We start from the raw sequence: 26,396 nt of genomic DNA on the forward strand, positions 1-26,396 counted from the left end.
ACTGACAACACCTCATGCAGCTCACTTCGAGATACGAGGGGCTCTTCGATTCCATGGCACCACAGAGCTGCATTGTTGGCCGACTGCTTGGCGGTGGAGGCGGCTGAGCTGAGCTGACTCCCACTGCATTGCATCCCATGCATGTGCTGAGTCGACGGCAGCTTCGCCTTGTTTGTGTGCTCAGCTGTATACATAGCCCGGACCGCCTTTCACATGCCCGGACTTCACTTGATACCCATATCTGCACTCACATTGACACCTGATCACTCCCCGTGTGACATCCGCAAATCAGACCCTCTTCATCTCCACCGCAGTCCACTCGCGGCACACCCAGCTCAGCTTTAGCCATGGCGAGTGCTCCAAGTACAGGCAGCAACGTATCGGGTCTCAATGCAGACACATGGTACAGCATTCAAAGCTTTTCGAGCGACTACTATTTGGGACTTTCAAATGGTTCAAACATCTCTCCCCTGCTCATTGCCGACGACCAGACTGACTTGAAATTTAGCATCGCAGCCAGAAGTAAAACTGCTCAGCGGCGACGATGAGAACAGCACACTCTGGCAATTCATCCTAGCAGGACCGGAGACTAGCCGAGCTGTATATGCTCTGAGGTCGGCGTCATCAAGCGGTCTGTACTGCTTATTTACAAGTGGCGAGCGACCGGTTGCCGTGCCATGCGGGAGCAACTCTGGCCAGGTACAAGCCTTCTACGCTTCCACTGAAGGCGGGGCGGACGACGGCGTGGTCCTCGTTCCCTACCCGAATTCAGCATCACGAGCCTTCTCCGCAGATGGCGATAGCTCGGAAGGCGACGAGGTGGAGTTTGACGAACTCAAGAACTTTCAAGATGCAAGTGTCGATTTGCTTTGGGCCATTCAGAGTCAAGGCGTTGTTGATACAATCGCGTATCCACCCATCTCGGCAACTTATACTGGAGACTCCAGTCCGTCCACCTCAGCTCTCACGACTAGCACAAGTATCGCAGCTAATACGACCTCTCCAGCGGCTTCTACGACCGCAGTCTCCACATCCACGTCGACTACATCCTCGCCAGTCGTTGTTACCGCCGCTGACGGATCGACGATTCCTGTTCCAACTGGAACGCCAAGTAAGTCACTCATTGCTTCTCATCTCCCCAACGAGCTGAAGCAGAACCCGCTAACCCGACGTGATTCGCAGGCCCAAGACCTTCAGAGCCCACCGAATCATCCGAAACTCCCACATCTCCATCCCTAACGACGCTTACCGTGACGACCGATCTTCCTGCTGCCACGACGGAAGCGACCACCCCTGCCGAATCTTCTGAATCCGCTTCGGCTTCACAATCTGTAGAGGTAAGCGATGCCTCTCACACCACTTCAAGCTGGCAGCAGTGCCATGACGAGAAGTATCGGAGTCGCGGCTGTTTGGAAATCATGTCTTTCACGAGAATTCGCTAATTCCTTTTCAGGTCCAACAAGGAAACGACGCCCCGAACTCCGTACCCGCGAGACATGTTTGGCTTGGTGTAGCAGTTCTCGCACTGCTCGGCGCGAGTCTTTAGGTATAAGCAGCGACTCTTTAAATTTCTTGGATTTAATTAGGAATTTTTTTTTTCAATTCGACGAGATATAATTTCAAGAAAAAGCGGTTCTACTACGCCTACTTGTCTAATCCTTTACCCCGGTTAAATATACGAGTTTATTATAGTAGCTGTTTTAGGGTATCGTAGTACTAGTTAGTATATTATATCTAACTAGGCCTTTATAACTACTAGTTAGATTAATCCCGTAGGATAATAGCTATTTAGTAAAGTAGGCGATTTATAAATCTCTTTAGCTTAATATCGTATAACCGGATTCTAAATACCTTTTAAAAATTTAAAATCTTTTTACTACCGAGCCCCTATCTAGTAAGATCGTCGAGCTCGATAATATAATACGTATATATAGCTTAGGACACAAGCAGGCACTAAAGTAGCCGTACCTAAGTATTATATAGAGCTATCTTAAGTATAGGAGGTATTAAGCTATAGTATAGATACTTGCTATCTCTACTTCTAGTATATAAACTTAAAGCAAATAGTTAAAACGACTAGATATAACGTAAGAAGACTCGCCTTACGCCTAGGAGGGATATTTCTACGCGTCTATAGTAGCGTAAGACTATTATATATAGTATAATATTTATCCGAAAATAAGTAGTAGGACTAGGGAAATTATATATCGAAACTTTAAAATTCGCGGATACTCCCGCTAATTCGCGGGCCTCGCCGCTACCGCCTTCCTTCGAGAACCTATAGAAGAAGCCGCCTAGACGTTATATATAGGTATAAGCGCTATCGCCGGGTATATATAAAAATACTAAAGCCTATAGAGCCGCCTAGATAGCCGGTATATTCTAATTTATAGGAGGGAGACGCGCGCGTTCTTAAACCTAGATAATAGTGCCTATAGCTATTTGTACTATACGAATAGTACTATTATATATTGTAAAATTCTAGATATTTTGCTATATATAGTACTACTATAGGTAGTACTACCCGAAATACTTAGAGTAGGTATAGTAGGCTAGAACGCCTATAGTAGGTATATTCGGAATAGACTTATAGTAAGTACTATCCGGAACGCTTAGAGTACTAGGTACTATTTAGATTTTAGAACGCTTATAGTAGGGAGTCGTAATCTAGAGTACTTATAGTAAGTAGTTAGTAATATCTAAAACGCTTATTGTATCCGGATCGCTTATAGTAAGTACTATCCGGACTAGGTACTATTTAGGTTTTAGAACGCTTATAGCGAGTAGTAGTAATAACTTTAATATAGAACGCTTATAGTAAGTAGTAAGTAGTACTATCTAAAACGCCTAAGTACTATTTAGAGGCTAGGAGCTTATAGTAAGTATTATCTAGAACGCCTATTACGAGTAGTATTATTTAGGATATTTATAGTAACTAGTATTAGAAAATGCCTATAGTAAGTCCTATCTATAAGTCTTATAGCTTTTATAGTAAGTACTATTCGGAACGCTTATAGCGAGCCTATAGTAGTAAATATTATTAGGAACGATTATACTAAGTACTATCCGGAATTCCTATAGCGAGTAGTATTTAAAATGCCTATAGCAAGAAGTATCTATGCCTTATAGCGCCTGAAGCAAGTAGTGTTTATAACGCCTATAGTAAGTACTATTTAGAGCGTAGCACGCTTATAGTAAGTACTATCTAGAATATCTATAGCTGTTAGCGAGTAATACTATTTAAAACGCTTATAGTAAGTACTATCCGAAATGTATAATAATTCTAATTAAGAATACGTATAGTACTACTAATCCGGAATATATATAGTAATTCTAATACGGAATAGATAGAGTAATCCTAACCCGGTTAGCGTATAGTACTTCTACTTTAGAATATATATAGTAATTGTAGTTTAGAAGGCGTATAGTAGTCCTAATCTAGAACGTATATAGTAGGACCTAGGTCCTATAACTTTTATCTAAAACGTATATAGTAGGTACTATTAGGAATACGTAAAGGAAGTTCTATTTATAATATCTATAGTAAGTATAATTTCGAACCCTTATAGTAATTACTATCTAAACCGCCTAGGGCGAGTAGTAATACTCTAGGCGGCTATAGTAATATAGCCTAAAAGGCCTATAGTAAGTACTTCTAGGATACGCCTATAGTAAGTACTATCTAGAAGGCCCTTAGCGGGATAGTCCTAAACGCCTCTAATAAGTATTATTTCAGAAATCTGTTAAAAGAATATAGAGAATATAGTAAGTCTTATCTAGAAAGCTTATAGTAAGTACTACGTATAACGTCTATAGTAAGTCTAGGCTAGCTGCTAGAAAACGTATAGTAGTTCTAGTCTAAAACGCCTATAGCAAGTACTATCCGAAAAGCGTAGAGTAAGTCCTATCTAAAACGCGTATAGTAAGTACTATTTAAAACTATTATAGCGAGTCTTATATAGAACACTTATAGTAAGCACTATCTATATAGCCTATAGTAAGTCTAGTTTAAAATGTTTAAAGTAACTCTTATCTATAGCGCCTATAATAGGTCTAATTTAGAACGCTTATAGTAAGTCTAATATAGAACGCTTATAGTAAGTCTAATATAGAACGCTTATAGTAAGTCTAATATAGAACGCGTAGAGTAAGTCTAATCTAAAACGCTTATAGTAAGTACTATTTGGAACGCGTATAGAAAGTCTAAATAGAACGCGTATAGCAAGTCTTATCTAGGACGCCTATAGTAGGCCTAATCTAAAACGCGTATAGTAAGTTATGTATAAAACGCTAATAGTAATATTAATCCGGAACGCGTTATAGGTATTAGAAAGCACTATTTAAAAACGCTTATAGCGAGCACTATTAGAAACGCTTATAGCGAGATAGTTCGAAATATCTATAGCAACTGCTTCCGGAATACCTATAGTAAGTACTATTTGAAATATCTATAGTAACTTTTAAGTAGTTCTTTCTAAGTCGGTACGCTTATAGCAAGTACTACCTATAAGGCGTATAGTAGGTCTAATCCGAAACGCTTATAGTAATTTTAATCTTAAACACCTATAGGGATTCTAATTTGGAACGCTTATAATACTAAGTACTATTTAGAACGCGTATAGCAAGTCTAATCCGGAGCGCTAATAGCTAGTACTACCGTCTATAACGCCTATACTAGGTTTTATTTAGAACGCGCTATATAGTAATTTTAATCTAAAATGCTTATAATAAGTCTTATCCGGAACGCCTATAGCAAGTAGTATCCGGAATGTATATAGTAAGTCTAATTTAGAACGCTAATAGTAAGTACTATTTAGAATGCCTATAGTAAGTAGTAGTATTTAAAATATCTATAGTAGGTACTATTTAGAATACTTATAGCAAGTCCTATCCGAAACTCTTATAGTAAAGACTACTAAAAACACTTATAGCGAGTAGTAGTATTCGAAACGCTTATAGCGGTAACTATCCGAGATGTCTATAGCGAGTACTATCTAGAACGCTTATAGTAAATACTATCCGGAACGCCTATAGTAAATAGTATTCGAACTACTTATAGCGAGTACCCTATATAACGCCTACTACGAGTACCCTATTAAACGCCTATAGCAAGTAGTACTATCTAGAACGCGTAGAATAGGCCTTACGCCTATAGCAGGCCTAATCTATAACGTAAATAGTAAGTTATATCTTAAACGCTTATAGAAAGTCTTATCTAGAATATATAAAGTAAGTCTAAGTCTAATCTAAAACTAAATACTTATATTAAGTACTATTCGGAACGCTTATAGCGAATAGTACTATCTAGTACGTCTAGGACGTATATAGTTCCCCTATACGCCCCTAGCCTACGTCCGCGAGTCCGCGACGCGGGCCCTAAAACTAGTAATTATAGATACTTTAACCTCGCTTACCTCTCCGTAAGACTAGCTTATTTATAAATCCTTATAATATATTAAGTACTTCCTAGACTAGAAATGTTTCGGATAAGCGAAAGCAAACCTAGGAGTATAGGCTAAGCCGCTAGTAATTAGTCTCGCTTATATACTTTCGTCTTCGGCTACGACTAACTCTTCGTCTAGAAGGTCTACTCTAGCGCTAGCCGTCGGCGTTAGGTTTCTCTCTCCTAGCGATTAATAAGGGATACGCCTAATAGGTATAGGAGAGTACTTATAGATTAAAAGCTATTCGTCTTATTTATACTAGGAAATAAGTCGTAAAGACACTTTAAAGCTAGAGCTATATCGATATAGTTAAGGGTTAGGAAAGACTCTTATATCTACGTAGTATTAGAGAAAGTATACTTCTTTTTAAGTTATTAATATTAGAACTATTATAAATCGTAGACTCCCTATTCCCTATAAACGCGATCGCTTATATATCTATTATAGAGCGAACGAGCGGTTAGTATACTTTACCGTAGGCTTATAGCTAGAAACTTTCCTAGCGTCTATTTGCTCCCTTTCGAACGATTTAGCTTTACGGTTAGTATAGTAAAGATATAGCTATTAATTGTTAATTGCTATAATTATATAATTATAGTAATTATAGTAATTATAGTAATTATAAAATATAATTATTAGTTTAGCAATCTCGTAATTACAATTATAATTACTATATAATATAAATATAGGCAGGCGGTATATACCGTATATATATCTCTTTTATACCGCTCCTACCTATTATATAGGAAGTATCCTACTATATAATTCCTCGGGGCTTTAGAATATAGTAGGAATAGTATATCTAGATATATTCCGATATTTTCCTTTAGTAGGTCTAGGAATCTATTACTTACTTAGCTAGTAGACTATTTGTTCTCTATAAAATATAATTATATTATTATTATAATTGTAATTTGTAATTAATTATATTTCTATAATTGTAATTGTAATTTATTAACAATTAATAGCTATAAGTAAAGATTGTAGCTCGTAGTTAGAAGCGAGGTAGGTAAGCAGCCTCGGCTACCTTAGGATTTAATGCAGTCTAGCATGTTCCTCTTCTATACTGAAATATATAAAGTCCAAAAAATTGAGACGAGGATAAATGGAATACGATGCAAAGGCACCACATAGGCTTCGATGAGCCATTCTATCAGCTTGGACACTACGTCTATCGGGCTAATCCCGTTGCAACCTTGTTCGAGTAAATCTAGAGTATAGTCAAGCTTCGTTCTCTTGCTTTAAGATATTCTTCGTTCTCGCCCAATTGCGAGTAGAATCTGCATTACGAAGCTCTACTCAAATGCTCGACTCCGGGGAGTACAAGTCCACCTCAGGCTCTACATCTCGCACTTTTATCTGAGCTCGGCAGTCGGGCGGTACCATTCTCTGGACCTCAAAGAGGATATCTGCTGGCCGGTGTTCCTCGCCAGGCACGAGTCTGACGTCGTACTTGAGTAGAAAATTACACAGCATCACCTTCAGCTCCATATTCGCAAAGAAACGTCCTGGACAAGCGTGTGTGCCGTAGCCGAAAGGCATATGGTCAGTCTGTAGGGATACGAATTGATGACTGTTTCTTGAGTTAGCTTCGTATCGGACCGTGTGGAGTCGACCCATACCGCTCTTCCTGTCCAGGTTGCTCGCGTTTCTTCAAGGACCTGGTTGCATCGAACTTCTCCGGGTCTGGGTAATATTCCGGATTGACAACGTTGCTGTCATCAAAGTAGATACAGCTCCCTTTGGGGAACACGGTACCATCGGACAATGTGACCTCTTCTGTGCATCCCCTCCACGAGGTGACTGTTCTCATGGTCAGCCACTGGGCTTGTGGTAACGAATGGATGCAAATGTGAGGCAACATACCGCGAAGGAAGTCGTGGTGGCGCATGACTTCCTTCATAAAACTATCAAGAAGTCTCATTTTGTATAGCGTGTGCTTCGTCCAGCCGCCTTCTCGGAGGAGAGGGATGATTTCTGCCCGCAAGTCGGCCACAACCGAAGGGGTCTCGCATAGCTGTAATATGCAATTCGTCATAACTTCCGAGGTGGTCTGTATGGCAGTCATGCTAAGGGATACCAAGTGAACGGCCACATCACTCTTCCGTCCCTGAGCTTGCGCGACCTCGACCATCCATGAGATCGCGTCAGCCGACTCCTTGGGGATCTTACCGTGCTGCAGTGCCTCCTCCACAGCAGCTCGCCTTCTCGCGATCTCGGGAGTGATAAGGGCCCGAGCAGCACGGAGCTCGCGGCGTAGACGCCTCGTTTCAGGCAAGAACCAGTGGACTAATGGACGCAAAGCTGGAGGAGTCTGCCGCATCCTTTTCTGAGCCAGGAACACTGCAGCTGTGTGATTGACTACGAGGTCCAGCCATTCCTGATTGCGACATAGTGGAAATCCAACGAACACGCGTGTCGTTACTCGTGCGACGATGCGACTAACGAGGTCCTTGATGCGGCACGTACGCCACTCCTTGCTTTCTCCTAGGACTTCAGACATTGTTGCAGCAGATTCGTCGATGACACTCGAATACAGGAGATTCAAGGATTGTGTAAGCTTGACTCGGACGACTTCTTGCATGAAATAGTCGTCGTGGCAGGCCGCCTCCATCGCTTCGAAGCCCGGGTAATCGATGAAAGCATCTTTGTCGTTGCCCTTTGCAAAACTTAAGAACCGATTATTCCGCAGCTCGTCTATGAATCGAATGGGAACTAGGATCTTCCAGCCGGTAGCAGTACGTAGTTGAAAGCAGCCCGGGAATTTTTCCTGGCCTTCCTTGACCAGATCGTAGCCTCGACGGAAGTATTCGTCGCGGTCGTGACTTAGAATCGGAATGTTAGGTACTGGCTTCGGGCTGTGGTGTCGCGAAAAATAGATTATGAGTGTGATGCTCAATCCTATGCAGGTCAAGCAGAGCACATAGTTCAGAGAACTGGGGAACTGAGCGAGAATAATCGAAGTCATGTTACTCGATCTGTACAATCTTCTTTCTTCAGAGTAGTTAAAGACACCCAAAATCAATGGTAGATAAGTCCTTCCGCTACAAACAGCGGTAAGAATTGCGACTGGGCGACAGTCAGGTGGCGCGACAGACAGTACGAGCTGCACGCTTGATCTATCCAACTCTGTTAGTTGCTTGCGCAAGATACAGGCTCCCTGCACGTAGCTAGGCTCGCAGGCACAGCCTTGTTTTCCGCGGGACGGACAGACCTCGTACCGATCCGGTATGCAAATTTACCGCGGAACGTACCGGACCCCGTATGCAAGGGAACGTACCGATCCCGTACCGATCCCGCACGCAAGGCAAGACGCTAGCAGGGCTCGCAGGATTCCTCACCTACCCTACATTGCCCGAGCAGGCAGGGTGCGTCTAGCAAGCGCGCCTTTCTAGCTTTTTAAGCCTGTCTCGGCGCCTAGATTACTAAACTACGCAGTCGTATCGGATTTGGAATCTAGCCTCCTATACTAATTTACGATCTATAATCCGAGTATTTAAAAAAGGATATATCTATATCCTAGCTAGTTAAGAGATCTATAGATATAGGTATAATCTAGTACTTAATCGTACGACTTATCTATTCTACGTTTAGATAGAAATATATAGTCTTAGCGTAGTCTATCTTTTAAATTTTTTTAAAAGATCTAGAAGTTAAATAGGCGTAATATATAAATAGTATTATAGAGTTTAATCTATAAATTAATCCGTACCTTTATATATATCTGCTAGCTTTATTTTTAATATATAAAACTAATTATCTACTACTTAGCTACCTATATATATATATATATATATATATATATATAGTTTTATAAATTTTGCTTCTAACGCTAAAGAGTTATTAAAACCTAATATTTTAAAATCTATAAGGTATCTATACGGCTATATATTAAGCCCTATTTACTTCTAGCCGTCTACCGATAATGCGGTTTAATTGTAGGTTATCGGCGGATTAGTAGAATTATTCTTAGTAGACTTGTTCTTAGTAGACTTGTTCTTAGTAGACTTGTTCTTAGTAGACTTGTTCTTGTCTCTATATACGTCCTTTCTTATCTACTAGTTCGTTAACCCTCGACGGCGGCAGATATTCTAAGGGACTTCGGCGTCGGTAGGCTTCTTGAATTTCCCTGTCCCCTTCTAGACGCTCCGTGGATGCCTCAGGTTCTGCCAGGGCGGCAAGCCGGAAGCGGGAGGGTCTGAGCGGCGACAAGAATTTCCTTGCTGTCTACCGAGCTACCGATAAGTAAGTAGACGCACCCTCAGACTAGTTCCAGTCCAAACTGGCTTCGTATCTCGGCTAATTTGTTGCATATCTCGAAGCTACGACCGCTATGCCTAGCTGCTCCTTTTCGATTAACTACGGCATACCGCAATTGGGATGCTGACGTAGAAGTTCTTTATTGTCATGCCATACTGGCATGAAGCTGCATATACGCCACGATCGTAACCTCTCAGACTCTTGTATCATTCATCATGGCTACCAAGTGCCAAGTGGTTGCTGTCGCCGGGGGTACGGGCGGACTGGGTCGAGCATTTGCGGATGTTCTCCAAAATGATTACAAAGTCATCGTGCTAACACATCAGGTAAGTCATCGACACGGGCTATGTCATCCAGTCTCATCGTAACAGTGTTCTTGTAGCCCAAAACGCGTGAGCAAGAGGTCTCTGTAGACTATAATGATATACAACAACTGCGTGACGTACTCGAGACGAACGACATCTTCGCAGTCGTGTCGACGCTGAGTGATGCCGCCGGCGATGCCCAAATCAACCTTCTTGAAGCCTGTCTACAATCACAGTCGACTAGACGCTTTATCCCAAGTTCTTGGTTCCTGCACTATCCGCGGAGGTTGGTTGGCAATGTTTGTCTATAGTTCTCATCAACTCGAACTAATGACTTTCAGCGCTATCGACGTCATGCCACCGCTGGCAGATTATTTCAGGTGCCTCGATAGGCTCAACACCACATTGGAAACGAAATCTCTTGAGTGGACAGTCGTTAGCAACGGAATCTTTCTTGATTACTTCGGAATGCCTAGGATGCCTACAACGCTGCGCTCGGCTTGCTTTATCGTCGACATGCAGCATGAAATGATCGCGATACCTGGTGACGGAAACGACGTCGTAACCTTGACTTCCACAAGAGATGTGGCGGCACACGTATCTGCGCTTTTGAAATTGCCAGTGGGTTCATGGCCGCGGCAGTATCACATTGCTGGGGACCGAATGACACTCAACGACTTTGTAAAGCTAACGAAAATGGTCACGGGTAGACAGCTGCGAGTGGTATACGATGAGAAGGAAAAGCTCCAGCGGGGAGAGATTACCTTGTTGCCGTCGCAATCGTCGCAAAGGTACGGGTTCGACCTTGAGATCTTTATGAAATACATTGCCATCATGGAGACATGGATAGTGGACGGCTTGATGGACATTGAGCCCACTCCAGTCGAGGGTATGCCCACAATCTCCTGTACAACCGTGAAGGAGATGCTCGAGAACTATTGGAAGATATAGAGTCCTCACAACATGATTTGAATCACGAGTACTCGTAGCCACTCGCTTGAGGTATGAAGTGGGCGGACTTGCGAACAGTGCTGCCCAGCAAGGAAGCTCCAGAGTGCCGTCTAAGGCTAGATACATGCCTTTTACATCGAGAAGTGAGCTTGATGCTCAGCTCAGTCCGGATCCCCAACATCTGTCCTAAAATTCTGTGACCGCTTCTACTTCTCATACGAAAAACCACATTCAATATCAGAACTCCGTGCCAGCCTGAATTGCCAAGACACAAGGCTGCCTCCAGGCAAGAGGTATAAACGTCAGCGATGCATGGGTCGAACGTGCGTGCGAGCTCTCTAAACACAGTAACGTTGCATTTCCTCTCTCGTTTGCTACATTGAATCAAATACCGTGTCACCTCGCTGTCTAACTCAACGCGCGCGGAAAAGCCACCAAACGACAACATTGTCAGACATTTGAAGATCTTCAGTGAGCAGCAACTGCTGGCGGTTGCGGCACTCGGTGACTTGGGATCCACCCTTGGTGTACGATACGCGGCCCGAACGACACAGGATAATCAATCTTCGAATGCATCATGCCCCAATTATACCAGAACACATGGTCGCCTTCTTCCTCTGGACCGACGTACACATACTCAGGCCGCAAGATTCGTTGCTGCAGCTGGTGCATGAACGCGCGAGCATGCTCGGCACCCTCGATGACCTCCGGCTCCTTTTGATCCACCGAGCGGCGGATGAGAAGGCGTCGGACACAGTTTGGTTGAACTTGGAGAGATTTCTCCCCCGTGAGCTCGTTGATCCAAACCATGGGGTACTGTTGGCGAAAGAAGAGCAGGGATCGTCAGCAAAGACTGATCTCGGAGAAACTGTGAAAGTCGCTACCAACCGTCTTGGTCCAACGCTCCTCACGAGCAATTTCCTCCATTGTCTCAGGCGATTTTTCACGACCTTCGTCCGCAACACCCAATCCGTTTGGATTCCCGCGACAGCTCCGAATCCATTCGTACGGATAATGCATGTATTCGACAGAGCTATTGTCGACCATGACTTTCTCCTCATCTGTTAACATTTCGTACAATTGGGAAGTACTGAAGAACCCGGTACGACCTGGCTTGGCCTTTAGACTCATACCAGACCCGTCTGCCCATTCGATTGTCTGCTCGCCCTGAGGAAGCTTGATGAACCGCAGCGAGCTGATGTAAGGTGGATGAACCTTGTAAAGAGGGCCATCCATATGCCACGATTGGAAGCGGGTGATGCCAGCTTGGAAGTCCTCTTCCGCGAGTGGTTTGGAGTAATAGTTGCCGGCGAAGGCCTCACCGAGATCAAGTTTCTTCAAACCGTAGTGGTCGTCCCCCTGGTATCCTTTACCCATCAAATGGATGTGACCTTCATCAGCGGTAGGCACCGTTGCGAGTTTCAGCATAGCCTAGATATTTCCCGATCAGCAAATCACTTCTTGAAGCCTTTCCACGGCACGGCGCTCGGGCGATTACGGACAATCAATCCTTCTCCAGTGGGGTGAAAGAGTTGCCCAAACTCCTCTTGAGTGATCATATGGTGCATGGGATCTAATTTTTTGATGACTTCCCAATTTCTGTCTGGCGTCTCCGCTTGTTGGCCTTTGACTATTACAACTTTATGGCGCAGTATAGCCTCGCGGAGTTGATCGATCTCGGCATCTATGCAATCCATTTGGTCAACAATAGTGGACGATATGCTGCCGTGAGGGTACGGAGTCGTAACTTACCTGAGGCGCTGTTCAGATCGAGGCCAGTGATGTATGCTCCGAACTAAAAATTTCTCTGCCGTTAATATGCGGTACTGTTGAATTTTTCTCGCATCAAGCTCCTACGACTAACATTGAGCTTTTTCTCCGGTCCATGGACGATGGGGTGGACTTCGATGTGGCTAGTAGCCCCGTTGGTATTGATCGAAGCCATGAACTTTCTGGTAAAATGTTGTACTGAACGAAGAAGACTTGTCGAGTGGGATAGATGCGAAGGACTCTGGATTCCCTATACGGAGGGCGGAACAAACAGCTTCCACTCTACTAATACACCAAGCACCAAGCCGGCAACATATGCAGCTATTTCTGCGAGGGTGCGTAGTTCTAGTTTGCTTATCCAAGCTTCGCATATCAGTCCGATTTGTCTCCTAGTGAGTGGCGAAGTCCTTGATCAGCATCCCGGCTTTGCAACGCCGCGAGGATTACCGAGTGCCTATACAGCGGAGTAATAGTGGAATTGCCGATTATACTCGAGGCAACAGAATGCAGACGAACTCCATAAATGGAATCCCGAGTTCCCAGGGTAGAGGCAGCGGTCAGCGGTCTATATCGCTCAGGGTTTTGTTTTATTCGAAGATACCGTAACCAATATAGAATCTCAGAAGCGCAAAGTGTTACATAGGAGAAAGGCACTACATAGTCGATATCTAGATTTTCGAAGAAACAAACTCCAATTCGCCCAAGGCGTGTGTTCACACCCCCAACTTGAGTAGCATCAGCTTTATGTAAAGGTTTTCCGACGCAAATAAGTCCGATAGAAACTGCAGTTCCGCCATCAGTTCGTTATGCAACAAAGACAGGATCTTTTTCAGATATTTATTGGTTTCCTTCAGCTCCATTTGTTCTAGAATCAGACTTTTCTGAGCGTCATCGAGGGCTCCATCGGCCAGTCTCGTAGACAGCAGATTCTGGAGCAGAATGTTGTGTGGTTCTTGTGCAATCGTATAGATCAAGGGAATTGTGTACGTTCCGCAATCCAGATCTTCACAGAATCCCTTTTGTTTGGTGTACTTTTCAAATGTCGTGGTTAGAGTGTGATTGATGCCCAATGGACGTGTGCGAGTAGAACTTACTTCATGCGACGTGATATTTTGGAAGTCGTCGCGGATCTGGAAGAAACGACCGAGGAGAAGACAGAAGCGCAATAGTGACCTCTCCGTCGCTTTATCCGTTGTTGAGAAAAGACACATAAGTTTCGCGGCCAGTATGAAGAGAGCGCCAGTCTCTGCGATAGAGCGAGTCAGTGTTTGCCGTGTACAGGTCTGTATCATTGCTCAACACGCCAGGGACACTCACTCTGGTCAATCGTCTGGATGTATTCAGTCAATGACGGGCAAGAGAGATTTCGAGATGAGTGGAGGTCCTGAGCTTGACCAACGAAAAGACTGGTCAACTGTTCTAACACTATATCGACCCCTCGATCGCCTGCGAACCGACGTGTCTCCTTGATAGATTCGTTTACGAGGAATGAGGCCGAATTGATCGTTTGAGCGATTCCAAAGACGCGATGAGTGGCAGGTTTGCTCCGGCGCAATGGAGAGCCGTCCTGAACGTCGTCAAACCTGGTCATGGGAGAGTATGTCAGCAGAACTGCAGGCTCAGGGGATGGTGTGTCAGAGTATATTACATCAGTGACGCATTATGCAGCATGCGCACGACTTTCTTCACTTGAGAAGATGTTTCTCTACCCACGTCTAGCCAGTGATTGATACCATCCAGAAACATGTCTCGGGCACCCTTGGAGGGAAGCGAGTCTATGTATTCCCATGGCGCACTGATTGTCTGTCGTTACCGTCAGAACTGCATGCTTGACCCAAATGTAGAAGAGAGTCTTACTTCATGAGACAATGGGGGAAGTGAGCAGTCGAGGAGAGAGGACATTATGCCTGAGATGTCATCGGTCCCTCCTTCCTGGGATCTGGATTCAACCGTGGTTTCAGACTCAGGCTTCGGCGATCCGTTCGTGCTTGTTGAGTCGTAAGAACTGCTGGAGCTGTCAAATCCGGTGGGATCGGGAACGCCATTCAGCATCCAATCCACTTGAGTCTGGTTGAAATGCTGCCCGGGGTTGTATCTCGGGCAGGATTTGCTCCAAATGACGTTGCCTGAAATGCTGTATTGCATGGCTTCAATGTAAGTGCGTAGATCTGCGGATAGCGACTCGTCGTCCTTGACCCTCTGAACATTTTCGACGTATCGGGCAACGTACTGAGCTGCCAGTTCCCGGCAGTATTGGCCAGCCTGCTCCTCGGACAGTCCTTTCTCTTGCATGAGAATCCAGACGGCATTGATGATATGACTACGCCCAGACTTTTGGTTCGCATCCCGCTCCTTGGGCCATGAGAAGACGTCGTTGGCTAGTCCCACAGCAACCCAGGCGGGCTCCATCAGCCTGTGGCAAGCTTCCATTTCGTGGTCCGGGATGTGAAGGGCCATACCGAAGGTCACAACGCCATACCAGAACCTAGCGTAGTGAATGTTAGTCGGACTGGTAAACAGCGCCCGGCAAAGAGAAACTCACATCTCGCCCACGTCCTTGACACGATAGGGTAGGTAGTCTTCTAGTCGTGTAAAGATTGTGCCATGCTGACGACTTGAACCGACTCTGAGGAACTCGGACCACGCCCTCATGGTTACAACCGCGCACTTCTTGTCAATTGCCATCATCTCAGATACCATCTGTGTGAGTATTCGCATCTTTCCACTGCTGTCGAGGTCTTTCGGCGGCCTCGAGCTCAGAGCGTCCGTTAGGAAGCCTTGCATCATCTTATCGTTCTCGGAATTCATCTACCTCTATGAGCACCGTGCCTTGTGTGACCGCGAGATCTCCCGAATACATACATTGTCTTCAGTTTCCAGCTCAGTAGCATCTAGAAGCAGTTCGTTAGGAGTCGCAAGTATGGAAGTCGCTGCTATACTAGACTTACCATCATACAAGAACGCGAATTCATTCGCATATGAAATGATTTCCAGGCGTTCTGGTATACATTCGGGCACGCAGACTGTCATGAAGCTGAAATCGTGACCTAGAGTGCCTTTGAACTGCTTGATAGGCGCAACATATCTGGCCCAATCATGCTGCGCGCGGATAGCACCTCGATCCTCGAAGTGCGTAAAGTTGTTCTTTCGTAAGTCAATGCCCTTTGATAGCCCTTCATTGTCGTATGTCTTTGGGTCTACAATGGTAGAGAACTGATAGATCATGATAGTCTGTCGTCCTAGACTGTCTCGTCCTACATGCAATGAGTACAACGGCAGCAAGAGTATAGTAGTACGATGTATATAGTGTCGTACTCGTCCGAAATGTAGCGAATAACGTATAGCAGCTAGGCCCGGGGCACGCACAGCCTCGCGTAATGTGCACTTTCGAGGAATCTTAGGCTTGAAAATAAATACTTATTTCCTCTATAGATTTAGGTAAAAGTTAGTAAATAGATTATTTACTTAGATTCTAGTTTAAAAATATAGTACTTAAGTTATTTACTAAAATCTATAGGATAAAAAGAAGCTAAATACCTAATAGATACTCTATAGTACTTAGAATATAAATAATTACTATATATATTACTACTAATACCTATAGTTTACTTTATAAAAACCTTAATATATATTGAAATAAAAAATAGTAATAGAGTATTTTATATAAGTTTAGTTATATAGTAGATTTATATTATTCGAGTAGTAATAAGTATATTATAAGCTATATATTCTTTCTTTTATATCTTTTTATTATTTAAAATACTAAAAAAGATATTATATATACTAATACTAATAAAATAAACCAAATTATAAAACTCTTAAAGTATTTATAGTTTAGGCTCTATAGTACTAGTATTTAAGCTAAATATACGAAAGGTAGGGGTTAGATATACTTGTTTCCTATCTTTAGTTTCCTTTCTCCCGTACGTATTCTAGTAGCGCCGCGACGAGTACCGAGCGACGACGTATACCGAGCGACGTATAACGACGAGTACCGAGCGAGCTACGACGATATGCAAGCTAGAGTAGATTGGCCTACTAAATTAGGAGAAACTAGCTGCGTACAAAGCAAACCAAGCCGGCTATTTTCTGTAAGCTGCCTACTAGGCAAGCCAAGTCAGCTAGTTTCTGCTATGAACTGCCTACTAAGCAAACCGAGCCGGCCAATTCCAGCTTCCACTGATCTGGCAGGCTGTGCAAGCTATTTTCTCACAGCCTCGCAAGCTATGCGAGCCAGTTTCTCCAGATATTGGCCGGCTTCTCCAGATATTGGCCGGCTTAGCTCGGCTTAGATCGCAAGCTATGCGAGCCAGTTTCTCCAGATATTGGGCGATAGCTCGGCTTAGATCGCAAGCTATGCGAGCCAGTTTCTCCAGATATTGGGCAATAGCTCGGCTTAGATCGCAAGCCGGTTTGCTTGTACTCAGTAGGCTGCACTGTCCCTTGTTCATTCAATGAAGTTCTAGTAGCGCCGATCCTCAAACGGTATCTTTTTCATGTGACAGTGTTGAGGGCCGCAGTGCATGGATCTTCGGATCAGCAGGTTGTCGCGCTGCGTACTGGTGCCTAGTGAGCCGTAATCCTACTCGCAAAACTGAACGAGGTAGAGTAGCAGGACAAGGTCACCATGAAGCAAGGCGACTTCTTGTCGGAGTCGGTGTGAGCTGGACTCGTCGGCCGTGCAGTGCTCGCTGCTCGGATCGGATGTGTCTCCATCATTGTATGGTTAGTGGCCTTTCGAAGTCTTGACTAATGATCGTTTCACCTCTAAGTCCGCTCAACAGCGAGGCTCTGCAAGTTCACTACTGACGCGACCAAGTCTGCCTCGTTGCCATTCACAATGGCTTCCATACCATGGCCAGCATTACTCAAACTTGTGCTTGCTCTTTTCATTTGGACAGGCACGAGAGTGATCTATAATATCTACTTCCATCCGCTTAGGTCATTCCCCGGTCCGGTCTTAGCTCGCGCAACGCGGCTGTACTCAGTTTACATTCGAGCTGCTGGCTTATCTGATTGGAAAGCACTCCAATGGCACAACCAATACGGCGGAATTGTGAGAGTTGCGCCAGATGAACGTTCGTTCAGCCCTTCTTCTTGCCTGAGAGCGTGTAGAATTGACCTGGAACCTTCAGTCAGCTTCAGCACAGGCTCTGCCTGGGAAGACATTTATGGCACAAAATTGAGCAAGTCGCAGCGTCTTCAGAAAGACCCACACTTCTACATGGGCGCGACCGCGCCAAACGGAGAGAAGAATCTGGTCTGTCGTACTTTAGCCCGCACTATCCAGCTTGCTGAACGAGTACTTCGTAGGGTGCTGCCAACGATGAGGATCACAGTCGTATCCGCAGTGTAATAGCCCATGGCTTCTCGGACAGAGCGCTTCATACCCAGGAAGGCCTGATCCGAGCTCATGTAGATCGATTGGTGCAACACCTGGGAGATCTTCACGAAAAACCAACTGACATCGTCCGTTGGATACACCACCACGCGTACGATGTGATTGCACATTTGTGCTTCGGTCAAGACCTTGATGCCTTAAGCTCCAAAGGCTGGTTTCCACCAGCTAAAGCCGTCTTTGAAGGAATTCGCGAAGGCGTGACTCTCATTGAAGTCTTGCGATTCGTTCCCTTCAAAGCGACTGTGCTTGGGATGCTGGTCTGGGCGTTTGGCAAGGCTCGTCGTGAGAACTTCGATGCCTCAGTGTCTCGAGCCATGCTACGTCTGCGTCAGGAGGAGACAGACAATGTTGATTTCAGTGAGCCAATCCCTGACCGCCTGCATTCGATGTAGCACTAATCAGCGATTCAGTCTCATACATATTGAGGGCCAAAGAATCTGCCAAAGAGCTAACACCGTCAGAGTTGACGGCCAATGTTGCCCTCCTGATTGATGCAGGATCCGAAACCACAGCCACTATGCTGTGCGGTTGCCTCTTCTACCTATCCATGGATCGAACGACGTTGGAGGCACTGACCAGCACGCTGCGTAATGAATTCAAAACTTACGATGAAATCACTCTTCGAAGCTTGGCGAAGATGAAGCCTTTGACCAACGTTCTCCAAGAGAGCTTAAGAGTCTATCCTCCATTGCCAGCATCGCTTCCTCGGATGATACCAGGAACAGGAGCCACGAGTGAGTCGTATCCATGTGTGATCGCCCTCACTAACTTTCCGCTGATAAACCCAGTAAATGGTATTCTCGTGCCTCCGAAGACCCGGGTTGGAGTACATCAGCTTGCAGCATATCACAGTGCGAAAAACTTCGCTCAACCAGACAAGTTTCTCCCAGAGAGATGGGATGGTACTGACGAGCGATTTGCTCACGATCAGCGATACGTACTTCAGCCGTTCTCGCTGGGCTCTCGTGGCTGTTTAGGCAAGAAGTAAGTGCGCGCCGAGTGAAGTGATTCTAGCCCTTGGCAGCTACTTACAAGAAAGCCAGTCTAGCGTGGGCCGAGATGAGACTGACATTAGCATGTCTTCTGTGGAGTTTCGATCTGATCCTGGAGCCGGGTCAAGAGAAGTGGCACAAAAAGCAGCTCACTTGGTTCATCTGGGATAAAAAGCCACTTCACATGCGTTTCGTGCCAAGAAGAAAGTAGAGAGCGAGCGCTGCAGATATAGCCCCAAGAGTCGCCGCGGATCCTGCGTCGCGTGGAGTCAGATTTCCTGGGAGAAGGTCTGAATGGAAGTGCATGGCAGCGGTTGGAAGGGATATAGATGACTTATCCCAGCCCTCACTGTCTGAAGTGACACAAAATCTATATTCAGGCCCGAAAGAATGAAGATAGCTCAAGTATTTCTGCAGCTATGCCTTCTGTGCCACAGGCCTAGCTACGATAATCGAGTCATACTCGTGAGAGTAACGAACGATGTCTTTGATCTCCCACTGTGCCCCTTCCAACAAGGCATGCCACTGCGCCAATGTTCTTTCATGAGATGCCACCTGCGCCATCATAGCCAAATCCAACATGGTGACATGACGATGGCTGCCTTGATTCAAAAGCACTTTGTCATCGATCAACAACAGCGAGTCCTCTTCCATCGCAGGCCTCAAGCCATCCAATATCAGTCGGCAACGATCGTCGGGGTTATCGTGGAGGATATTTCGGTAGTAGTAGAACTTGGCTCCTTTGACCTTCTGTTCCGTCAAATAATCCTGCGCAAGCAACTCCACACCTTCCAGAGCCGGTGCTACGTCGATTGTCTCCTGCAGATCCTCCAGGATGACGCGCCCCGGCAAATGTGGAAATTTTGCTTTCAATCCGCGACATTGAATACCAAGGCTGCCGCCTACATCAACGAAGAGCACTTTGTTGGGATCGGCCCGCGAGGCAAAGTCGCCGAGATATGATTCGAGCGGGAATGCATTGAGCCAATCTTCTCGGAACTGCACATCCAGAGCGAGACGAAGATGCTCGAATATTTTAGGCTGGGTGCGGACCCAGGTAAAAAAAGGTTCCTTAGAGCCCCAGGCTTTGTTGAATGCGGTGTCAGTGGACGACGTGATGTCTTGGAACTTTCGCTCCACCAACAGATCGGGCAGAGCAGAATTAGTCCGTCGTTGACAATCGAAGCTGAACAATGAAATGTGTGAGCTCGATGTGATTGATTCCCTACCGGGGAGAGAGACTTACGACAGTCGAATCCCCCCTTCAATGCCAGGCTGGGAAAGCGTTCGGGTGATGTGGCTGGCCATGAATGTGTCTTGATCAACTTCTTCGATCGTGTTGATCGAGGCTAGATAACGCAAGACGCGCCCTACACACATTTCAGCAAAGTCATTTGGCCATGATACATTCAAATGCATACCAAGCAACAGTTCCGAAGCTCCATTCACTTTGGCAATATCATGCAGCTTCAAGGGCTTGTCCGAGGCTGCTAAGCTGGTGAAGATCCGCATGTCGCATCCAATTCGGATCGCTACGTGTTGGAAATCCTGCCGTGGCGTTAGTCATGTCGGTCATATTTGGTTGGAAATGTGCTACCAGATCATAGTAACGCATCAGTGTCTCCCACGGAGATTCGAGGGATTGCTGCGTCTTGATCAGGAAGTCTTGAATCTTCTGAGAGCCCTGGCTGTCAGTACGCGCCGCAAGACCGGCGATTTGAGTGGAAAGCCGCAGCAGCTCCTGATCCAGAGCTGTCTCTTGAGACGCCATTGGATTCGGTCCCTCTTGAGTGGCTGGCAGCGCGCTGAATAACGACAAGAGGAGCAGTAATGTCGAGATGGTAGCTGAAAGGGCTGCGAAGTGTTGAGAGTGATGTGAAATGTTCACAGCAGACAGAAAGTGACTTTATCTCTGCAGTCAGCCTTGCAGTCAGCCTTGCAGTCAGCACGCTTTGAGACCCTATGCCGGCAGTCTGAGCTCTCAGATGCTGCTCACGACGCTCAGCTGGGGAAACCTTCGAGTCCGGAACACCAACACGTGCAATCGAGGTCTCATGATTCCAGCTTCTCATCATCCAACAAACAAACTGCCCTAGATGGTGCCACGAGGACGTTGTCGTTAGTACCACTAATGCATAGTGCAATTCAAGTATCTTGGCCGTAAGAGTTAATACAAGGTTCGGGACGGCCGGGCCGGCGATCTGGCGTAATAGCTCCGTACAAAGAAGGACCAGGTGCCTTGTGCTCCGCTGGCGCCGGGATGACATACGCAGAATGTAGCGGCTTGGCAGATATCAGCTGATTGAATTGCAACCGCAGGTCATCATGCATGCAATCATCTTCGATGCACGCGAGCAGTCTAGCAGGCGATTTTGCGATGCCCGCCTCAGTCCTCGAGAGATGCTGTTGTTTCACTCCCTCACACTTCGCCGGTCCCCTTCGCTGCGGAGCTATACTTAAGATATCCGCGAAACACCTTCTTTGGAACTCGAACGAAGCGCCGCAATGCTTGGAGGAGGATTCCACAGCTACTGGCCGTCGATGGCAACGACGCAACTGCAATGGACTGTACTACCACTACTGCTCCTCTTGCCCATGGCCTTCTTGTGGCCCTGGATACGACAGGTCTGGAACAGGTATCTCCATCTTCGAATGATCCCTTCGCCACACGAAAAGGACTACTTCTGGTTCGTCACAAAATCTACAAGGGCCGAATTCCTTTCCGAGGCTGCTCGATTATTACGCAAAGGATTTGCCAGCGCCGACGTGATCCGACTCCACGCGGGTTGGGATCACATAGTGGTACTGTCTCCGTTCTATGCGGAGCGTGTTCGTGCAGACGACAAGTTATCGCCGGATACATTCTCTGATAAGGAAATGTTTGGCGAAGTTCCGGGATTCGAGCCATATAGGTTCCTCTGCACACACCGTGACCTGATTCGTAACGTGATCAGTATGCGCCTCAACCGATGTTTCGGTGCGTACCCGTTGATTCTCTCTCTCTCATTGACAGCGCCACTAATCACTTCTGGAGGCCCTGGTACGATCTATCTCTCCGAGGCCATCGAAGATGCTTTGAGGAAGAACATAGGCAATGATACCGGTCTGTGACCCCTTTCTTTCTCTTTGGCCAAACCTGCCCCTTGATGTTGTCAATATACTAATAAGATGTTCATTAGAGTGGCGCCGAGTTCCCCTTGGTACAGCTGTTCTCAGAGTTCTGACTCAGTCAACATCTCGTGCGCTCCAGGGACCAGAGCTTTCCTACGACGAAGAATGGCTTGAAATCGCAACACAGTACACTCTGACTAGTATCACAGGGGTCACAACGCTCCGCAGGCTTCCTCGGTTTCTGGTTCCTGTGCTCCACTGGTACGTTCCAGACGCCATCAAGTCGCGGCAGCTGTTGAGCCGTGCTAGAGCGAAACTCTTGCCCATCTATGAGAAACGCAAGCATGAGCTCTGTCAAGCCATCAACAGTGGCACTTATCGACCGGAAGACGCCGATGCCCTTGGATGGTACGAAGAGCTGGCAAACGGCCGAGACTATGATCCCGTTGTCGCCCAACTTACAGTGGCCGTCGCTGCAATTCACACCACAACCGACTTCATGTGTCAGTTTTTATCTGATCTGGTCAGATATCCTGAGTACATTCAGCCCCTCCGAGAGGAGCTCATACTTGCCCTTCAAGATAAGGGCTGGAAAGCATCCACGATCTTGCAACTGCCCCTTCTTGACAGCATCATGAAGGAGTCTCAGCGGCTGAAGCCCATTTCGATAGGTTAGTCCAACTGCCAATCTGAGCTTAAGGAAGACTTTCTCACAGTTACAGCTTTCATGAGAAGTATTGCCCAGCATGATATTGCGCTGGAAGATGATGTGACGATTCCCCAGGATACTTCAGTCATCGTTTCTGCGCATGCAATGCGGGATTCCACCTTGTATGAGAATCCCGACGACTTTGACGGCTATCGCTTCGTGAACCCAGCCAAAAATCACGAGTCTCGACATTTTACCTCTGTCAGCGTCGGGCACATGGGGTTTGGATTCGGCAAGCACGCCTGTCCGGGCCGGTTCTTCGTGAATCTCCAAACCAAGATCTTCATTGCTCACATGTTGCTCAAGTACGATTGGAAGTTTGCCACGGAAGGGGGCCCTGCAATTCGAACTAGTGGTTTTGACCAGGTCATTGATCCTTCAGCCGAAATGCTGATACGAAGACGTCGAGAGGAAATCCAGATCGAGGCACTATACGGTTGAATGCTAGTTGAGCCGAACTCAAACCACACTTCAAGCGCGATGCCGCTAGAACTGAGGAGAATCACCGGACCGCAAGTGAGCAGCAAGTGGGGCAATGTAGAAGGATACAGAATGAAATCTAGCTGCTAGCCGTATCACTGCCGCTATTGACTTCAATCCCTGAGACGTTACGCAAGCAGCTTATCCCTACGGGCATGGCATTCGCGGCAACGGCTCATATAGAACTGGCTTATTAGCGCATTCGTATCTGATCCGTCGCTACTAATCAGTAAGCCATTCCAACCCATATTCGATCTCAAGGCCTTAGGGGATGATCGGGTACGAAGATGGCCCATTTAGCTACATGACGTACTCCTAAGATTAGAAACTTCTCTATCGACCGAGATCCGAGCGAAGTTCTCTTCGCTGGTAGCCAAATGAGGGTTTGTAAAGATGTAGTACAAGAAAAGCTACTCGCCCCGTGCTGGATAGTAATAGACTTTACGCAACATGCAGCAGCACATAGCGAGCTCCTCTTTGCTCCTCGTTGTATTAGCAATCACTTTGATATATGCTCTTGGTGTTGTGTTCTACCGGCTCTTCTACCACCCTCTAGCCAAATTTCCTGGGCCGAGAATCGCTGCTGCTACCTATCTGTACGAAATCGCTTTTGATTATTTCGGTCATGGAGCGTACTTGTTTGAGATCGAACGCATGCATGAGAAATATGGTGCGTCGAATCGAAATTCGGGCTTTCTTTCTGTGCAAGATCACTTTCTGACCTCGACTTCTTCTGAAGGACCTGTTGTGCGTGTGAACCCAAAAGAGCTCTCGATTAAGGATGGAGAGTTCTACGACAAGGTCTACGTCAATGGAAACGTCCGACGCACAGAGGCATTGCCCAGCTTCGGCGATGGAATGGATTTCAACCGTGAATATGACCGGCGCCCCGAGCAGAAGCGTATGTATAAACTGACTTACCGCCATGCAGATAGCCATGGAATGACGGTAGACCACCATCACCACAGGATGCGACGCAAGCCTCTCGAACCCTTTTTCTCTAGAGCCGGAGTCGCACGATTCGAGCCGAACCTTGCGTCTGTTGTAATGACGTTGGTGCATCGACTTCGTGGCTGGGAGGGTACAGGTACCGTGCTGCGGCTTGACCATGCTTTTGCTGCTCTTGCTGGAGACATCATCAGCACGATGTGCATCGAAAGTCCGAGCATGTCCTTTCTGGAGGATAGAGATTTTGCCCCGGATTGGTACAATCTCTTCCATACGCTTATCACGTCCATGCCGATTTTCATGAACTTTCCGTGGATCATCAAGTCAGTCATTGCTACAGGTCCGGAAGGCTGGATTGCACTAATCTCTGCTAGGGCCGTTCGACTTATCCCAACCTCCATTCTGAAGCGCGTTGACCCGCGTAGCCAGATGTTCCGCGACTGGCGTGATGTGAGTTCGTGGTGACAATCAAGGACTCTTATGCTTGACACTGACCTTCCAGATGTCAGTAGCTGAGATCGAGAAGTCGCTTCGTCGGAAAGCTAATAAGGAGGTCTCAACGTACCAGCGGGGAACACTCAAGGCGCCAACGTTATTTGATCATCTCGTAAATAGTGATCTGCCGAGTAGCGAGATGTCGGTGGAGCGTCTTGCCTCGGAAGCTCAAGTTATCTTGGGTGCGGGAACAGTCACGACAGCTCAGAGCATGAGTCACCTAGTTGTCAATATCCTTCTCCGGCCAGAGGTAGAGAACCGACTGCGTGAAGAGCTTGCTACTCTGATGAAGCATTTGGGCGAGGCTCGCCTCCCTGAGGCCCGAGAACTGGAAAAACTGCCATATCTGCAGGCTTGCATCAAAGAGGGACTGCGGTATGCTCCATACGCACTCTTCAAACGATCACACGCTTACCAAGATCCAGTCTCAGCCATGGCTTGATGCATCGACTGCCACGGATTGCGCCAGATGTGGCATTGGATTGCAATGGCTGGATAATTCCACCTGGAGTATGCTTTCAGCCTGAGCCGTACGCACGTAGCGTGCATCGTACTGATGAAATTCGCAGACACCAGTGGGAATGTCCGCTTATCTCATGCATATGGACGATTCCGTGTATTCGAACCCCAAGGAGTTCGTGCCAGAGCGTTGGCTGGGAGAACCTGACCCAAAAATGGAGAGAAATTACGTGCCTTTCTCGAGGGGATCTCGTAGATGTCTCGCTCCCAAGTGCGTTCATGGCTACTTTTGCCTTCTGTTACGATGCTGATCCTTCGCAGTCTGGCGTACGCCGAGATTTCAATGGTGATGGCTGCGCTGTTCAGTCCATGGAGTCCGAAGATCAGGCTCTACGAGACAAATGCTTCAGACGTTGACCCGGTTTGCGCGTTTCTGTTGCCTCTGCCCCGTTTGGACAGTAAAGGTGTACGAGTAATCGTCGAAGAGAGCAAGGACAATTCAAAATAGCTTGTTTGTCGTCCGTTTTAGACCCCGTAGTAGTTCGGTTTGCGAACTGCTAAACGTGTACAGTTTGGTTTCTTAGCGGCGAACTAGCTACCTAGTTCCGGATTAGTTTTTTTAAACTATATAGATTCCTAGTTTAAACTAGAGACTATATTAGTTTTACTATAAGGATACTCTTATTCGACTACCGGCTACGATTACCGGCTATAATAGTAACTAGGTTATATTTACTGCGCTCGCGGTTGCCTTAATAATAGCTATTACCGTTGCTAGGGTATATTTACTATTACTAGAGCGTAGTTACCGTTACTAGGATATAGTTACCGTAGTTATAAAAGCTTACCTATATAATAGTTAGCGGGTTATAGCCTAAGGTACGAACAAGCAGGCTTAGTATTAGTAAAGCGGACTTCTAACTCGATAGATCTTCTTCCTTCCTAGATAGCGATATTCGAATATAAGGCCTACGATACGTCTTCTAGCTCCCCTAGATAGGCTCTTATTATCGTGAGTTATAGTATAGTATAGGCGTTTAATCGGCAGCAGCGAGAGCGTAGTTTTAAGGG

General features: G+C 46.2%; 10 protein-coding genes across 10 annotated transcripts; 5 read left to right on the forward strand and 5 right to left on the reverse strand.

Moving 5' to 3' along the window:
* Positions 1-390: 390 nt before the first annotated feature.
* On the forward strand, positions 391-6,652 carry MYCFIDRAFT_172781 (uncharacterized protein; the record flags this gene model as incomplete). The annotated part of the gene is made up of 6 exons (XM_007925966.1): positions 391-453; positions 517-1,171; positions 1,198-1,398; positions 1,433-1,483; positions 1,515-1,538; positions 6,579-6,652. 6 exons carry the CDS (start codon positions 391-393, stop codon positions 6,650-6,652), a joined length of 1,068 nt encoding a protein of 355 aa, XP_007924157.1.
* Positions 6,653-6,743: 91 nt separating this feature from the next.
* Positions 6,744-8,412, reverse strand: MYCFIDRAFT_187050 (uncharacterized protein; the record flags this gene model as incomplete). Its single annotated transcript, XM_007925967.1, has 4 exons — positions 6,744-7,017; positions 7,067-7,247; positions 7,311-8,269; positions 8,390-8,412. The coding sequence occupies 4 exons, from the start codon at positions 8,410-8,412 to the stop codon at positions 6,744-6,746; spliced, it is 1,437 nt and encodes a 478-aa protein (XP_007924158.1).
* Positions 8,413-9,940: 1,528 nt separating this feature from the next.
* On the forward strand, positions 9,941-10,942 carry MYCFIDRAFT_111310 (uncharacterized protein; the record flags this gene model as incomplete). Its single annotated transcript, XM_007925968.1, has 3 exons — positions 9,941-10,030; positions 10,087-10,312; positions 10,380-10,942. Coding segments are annotated over 3 exons (879 nt in total), but the record flags the coding sequence as incomplete, so codon positions are not given.
* A 486-nt stretch (positions 10,943-11,428) lies between these two features.
* MYCFIDRAFT_132918 (uncharacterized protein) lies at positions 11,429-12,755 on the reverse strand (the record flags this gene model as incomplete). Its single annotated transcript, XM_007925969.1, has 4 exons — positions 11,429-11,752; positions 11,849-12,351; positions 12,459-12,644; positions 12,713-12,755. Coding segments are annotated over 4 exons (1,056 nt in total), but the record flags the coding sequence as incomplete, so codon positions are not given.
* Positions 12,756-13,443: 688 nt separating this feature from the next.
* Positions 13,444-15,955, reverse strand: MYCFIDRAFT_132843 (uncharacterized protein; the record flags this gene model as incomplete). The annotated part of the gene is made up of 8 exons (XM_007925970.1): positions 13,444-13,761; positions 13,825-13,976; positions 14,048-14,313; positions 14,379-14,525; positions 14,565-15,215; positions 15,273-15,538; positions 15,593-15,621; positions 15,679-15,955. 8 exons carry the CDS (start codon positions 15,953-15,955, stop codon positions 13,444-13,446), a joined length of 2,106 nt encoding a protein of 701 aa, XP_007924161.1.
* An 892-nt stretch (positions 15,956-16,847) lies between these two features.
* Positions 16,848-17,446, reverse strand: MYCFIDRAFT_172785 (uncharacterized protein; the record flags this gene model as incomplete). Its single annotated transcript, XM_007925971.1, has 5 exons — positions 16,848-16,858; positions 16,886-16,909; positions 16,944-17,161; positions 17,215-17,312; positions 17,357-17,446. 5 exons carry the CDS (start codon positions 17,444-17,446, stop codon positions 16,848-16,850), a joined length of 441 nt encoding a protein of 146 aa, XP_007924162.1.
* Positions 17,447-17,570: 124 nt separating this feature from the next.
* On the forward strand, positions 17,571-19,334 carry MYCFIDRAFT_30470 (uncharacterized protein; the record flags this gene model as incomplete). Its single annotated transcript, XM_007924190.1, has 6 exons — positions 17,571-17,808; positions 17,866-17,990; positions 18,044-18,488; positions 18,542-18,865; positions 18,920-19,115; positions 19,175-19,334. The coding sequence occupies 6 exons, from the start codon at positions 17,571-17,573 to the stop codon at positions 19,332-19,334; spliced, it is 1,488 nt and encodes a 495-aa protein (XP_007922381.1).
* A 206-nt stretch (positions 19,335-19,540) lies between these two features.
* Positions 19,541-20,894, reverse strand: MYCFIDRAFT_63149 (uncharacterized protein; the record flags this gene model as incomplete). Its single annotated transcript, XM_007924488.1, has 4 exons — positions 19,541-20,309; positions 20,370-20,493; positions 20,545-20,671; positions 20,721-20,894. 4 exons carry the CDS (start codon positions 20,892-20,894, stop codon positions 19,541-19,543), a joined length of 1,194 nt encoding a protein of 397 aa, XP_007922679.1.
* An 881-nt stretch (positions 20,895-21,775) lies between these two features.
* MYCFIDRAFT_187055 (uncharacterized protein) lies at positions 21,776-23,384 on the forward strand (the record flags this gene model as incomplete). Its single annotated transcript, XM_007925972.1, has 4 exons — positions 21,776-22,100; positions 22,158-22,226; positions 22,303-22,905; positions 22,957-23,384. 4 exons carry the CDS (start codon positions 21,776-21,778, stop codon positions 23,382-23,384), a joined length of 1,425 nt encoding a protein of 474 aa, XP_007924163.1.
* A 489-nt stretch (positions 23,385-23,873) lies between these two features.
* On the forward strand, positions 23,874-25,833 carry MYCFIDRAFT_130725 (uncharacterized protein; the record flags this gene model as incomplete). The annotated part of the gene is made up of 8 exons (XM_007925973.1): positions 23,874-24,093; positions 24,163-24,294; positions 24,355-24,694; positions 24,746-24,821; positions 24,874-25,241; positions 25,292-25,376; positions 25,436-25,596; positions 25,647-25,833. 8 exons carry the CDS (start codon positions 23,874-23,876, stop codon positions 25,831-25,833), a joined length of 1,569 nt encoding a protein of 522 aa, XP_007924164.1.
* Positions 25,834-26,396: the final 563 nt, after the last annotated feature.

Source organism: Pseudocercospora fijiensis, assembly GCF_000340215.1.
Source record: "Pseudocercospora fijiensis CIRAD86 unplaced genomic scaffold MYCFIscaffold_2, whole genome shotgun sequence".
In the NCBI taxonomy this organism is placed as follows: Eukaryota; Fungi; Ascomycota; class Dothideomycetes; order Mycosphaerellales; family Mycosphaerellaceae; genus Pseudocercospora; species Pseudocercospora fijiensis.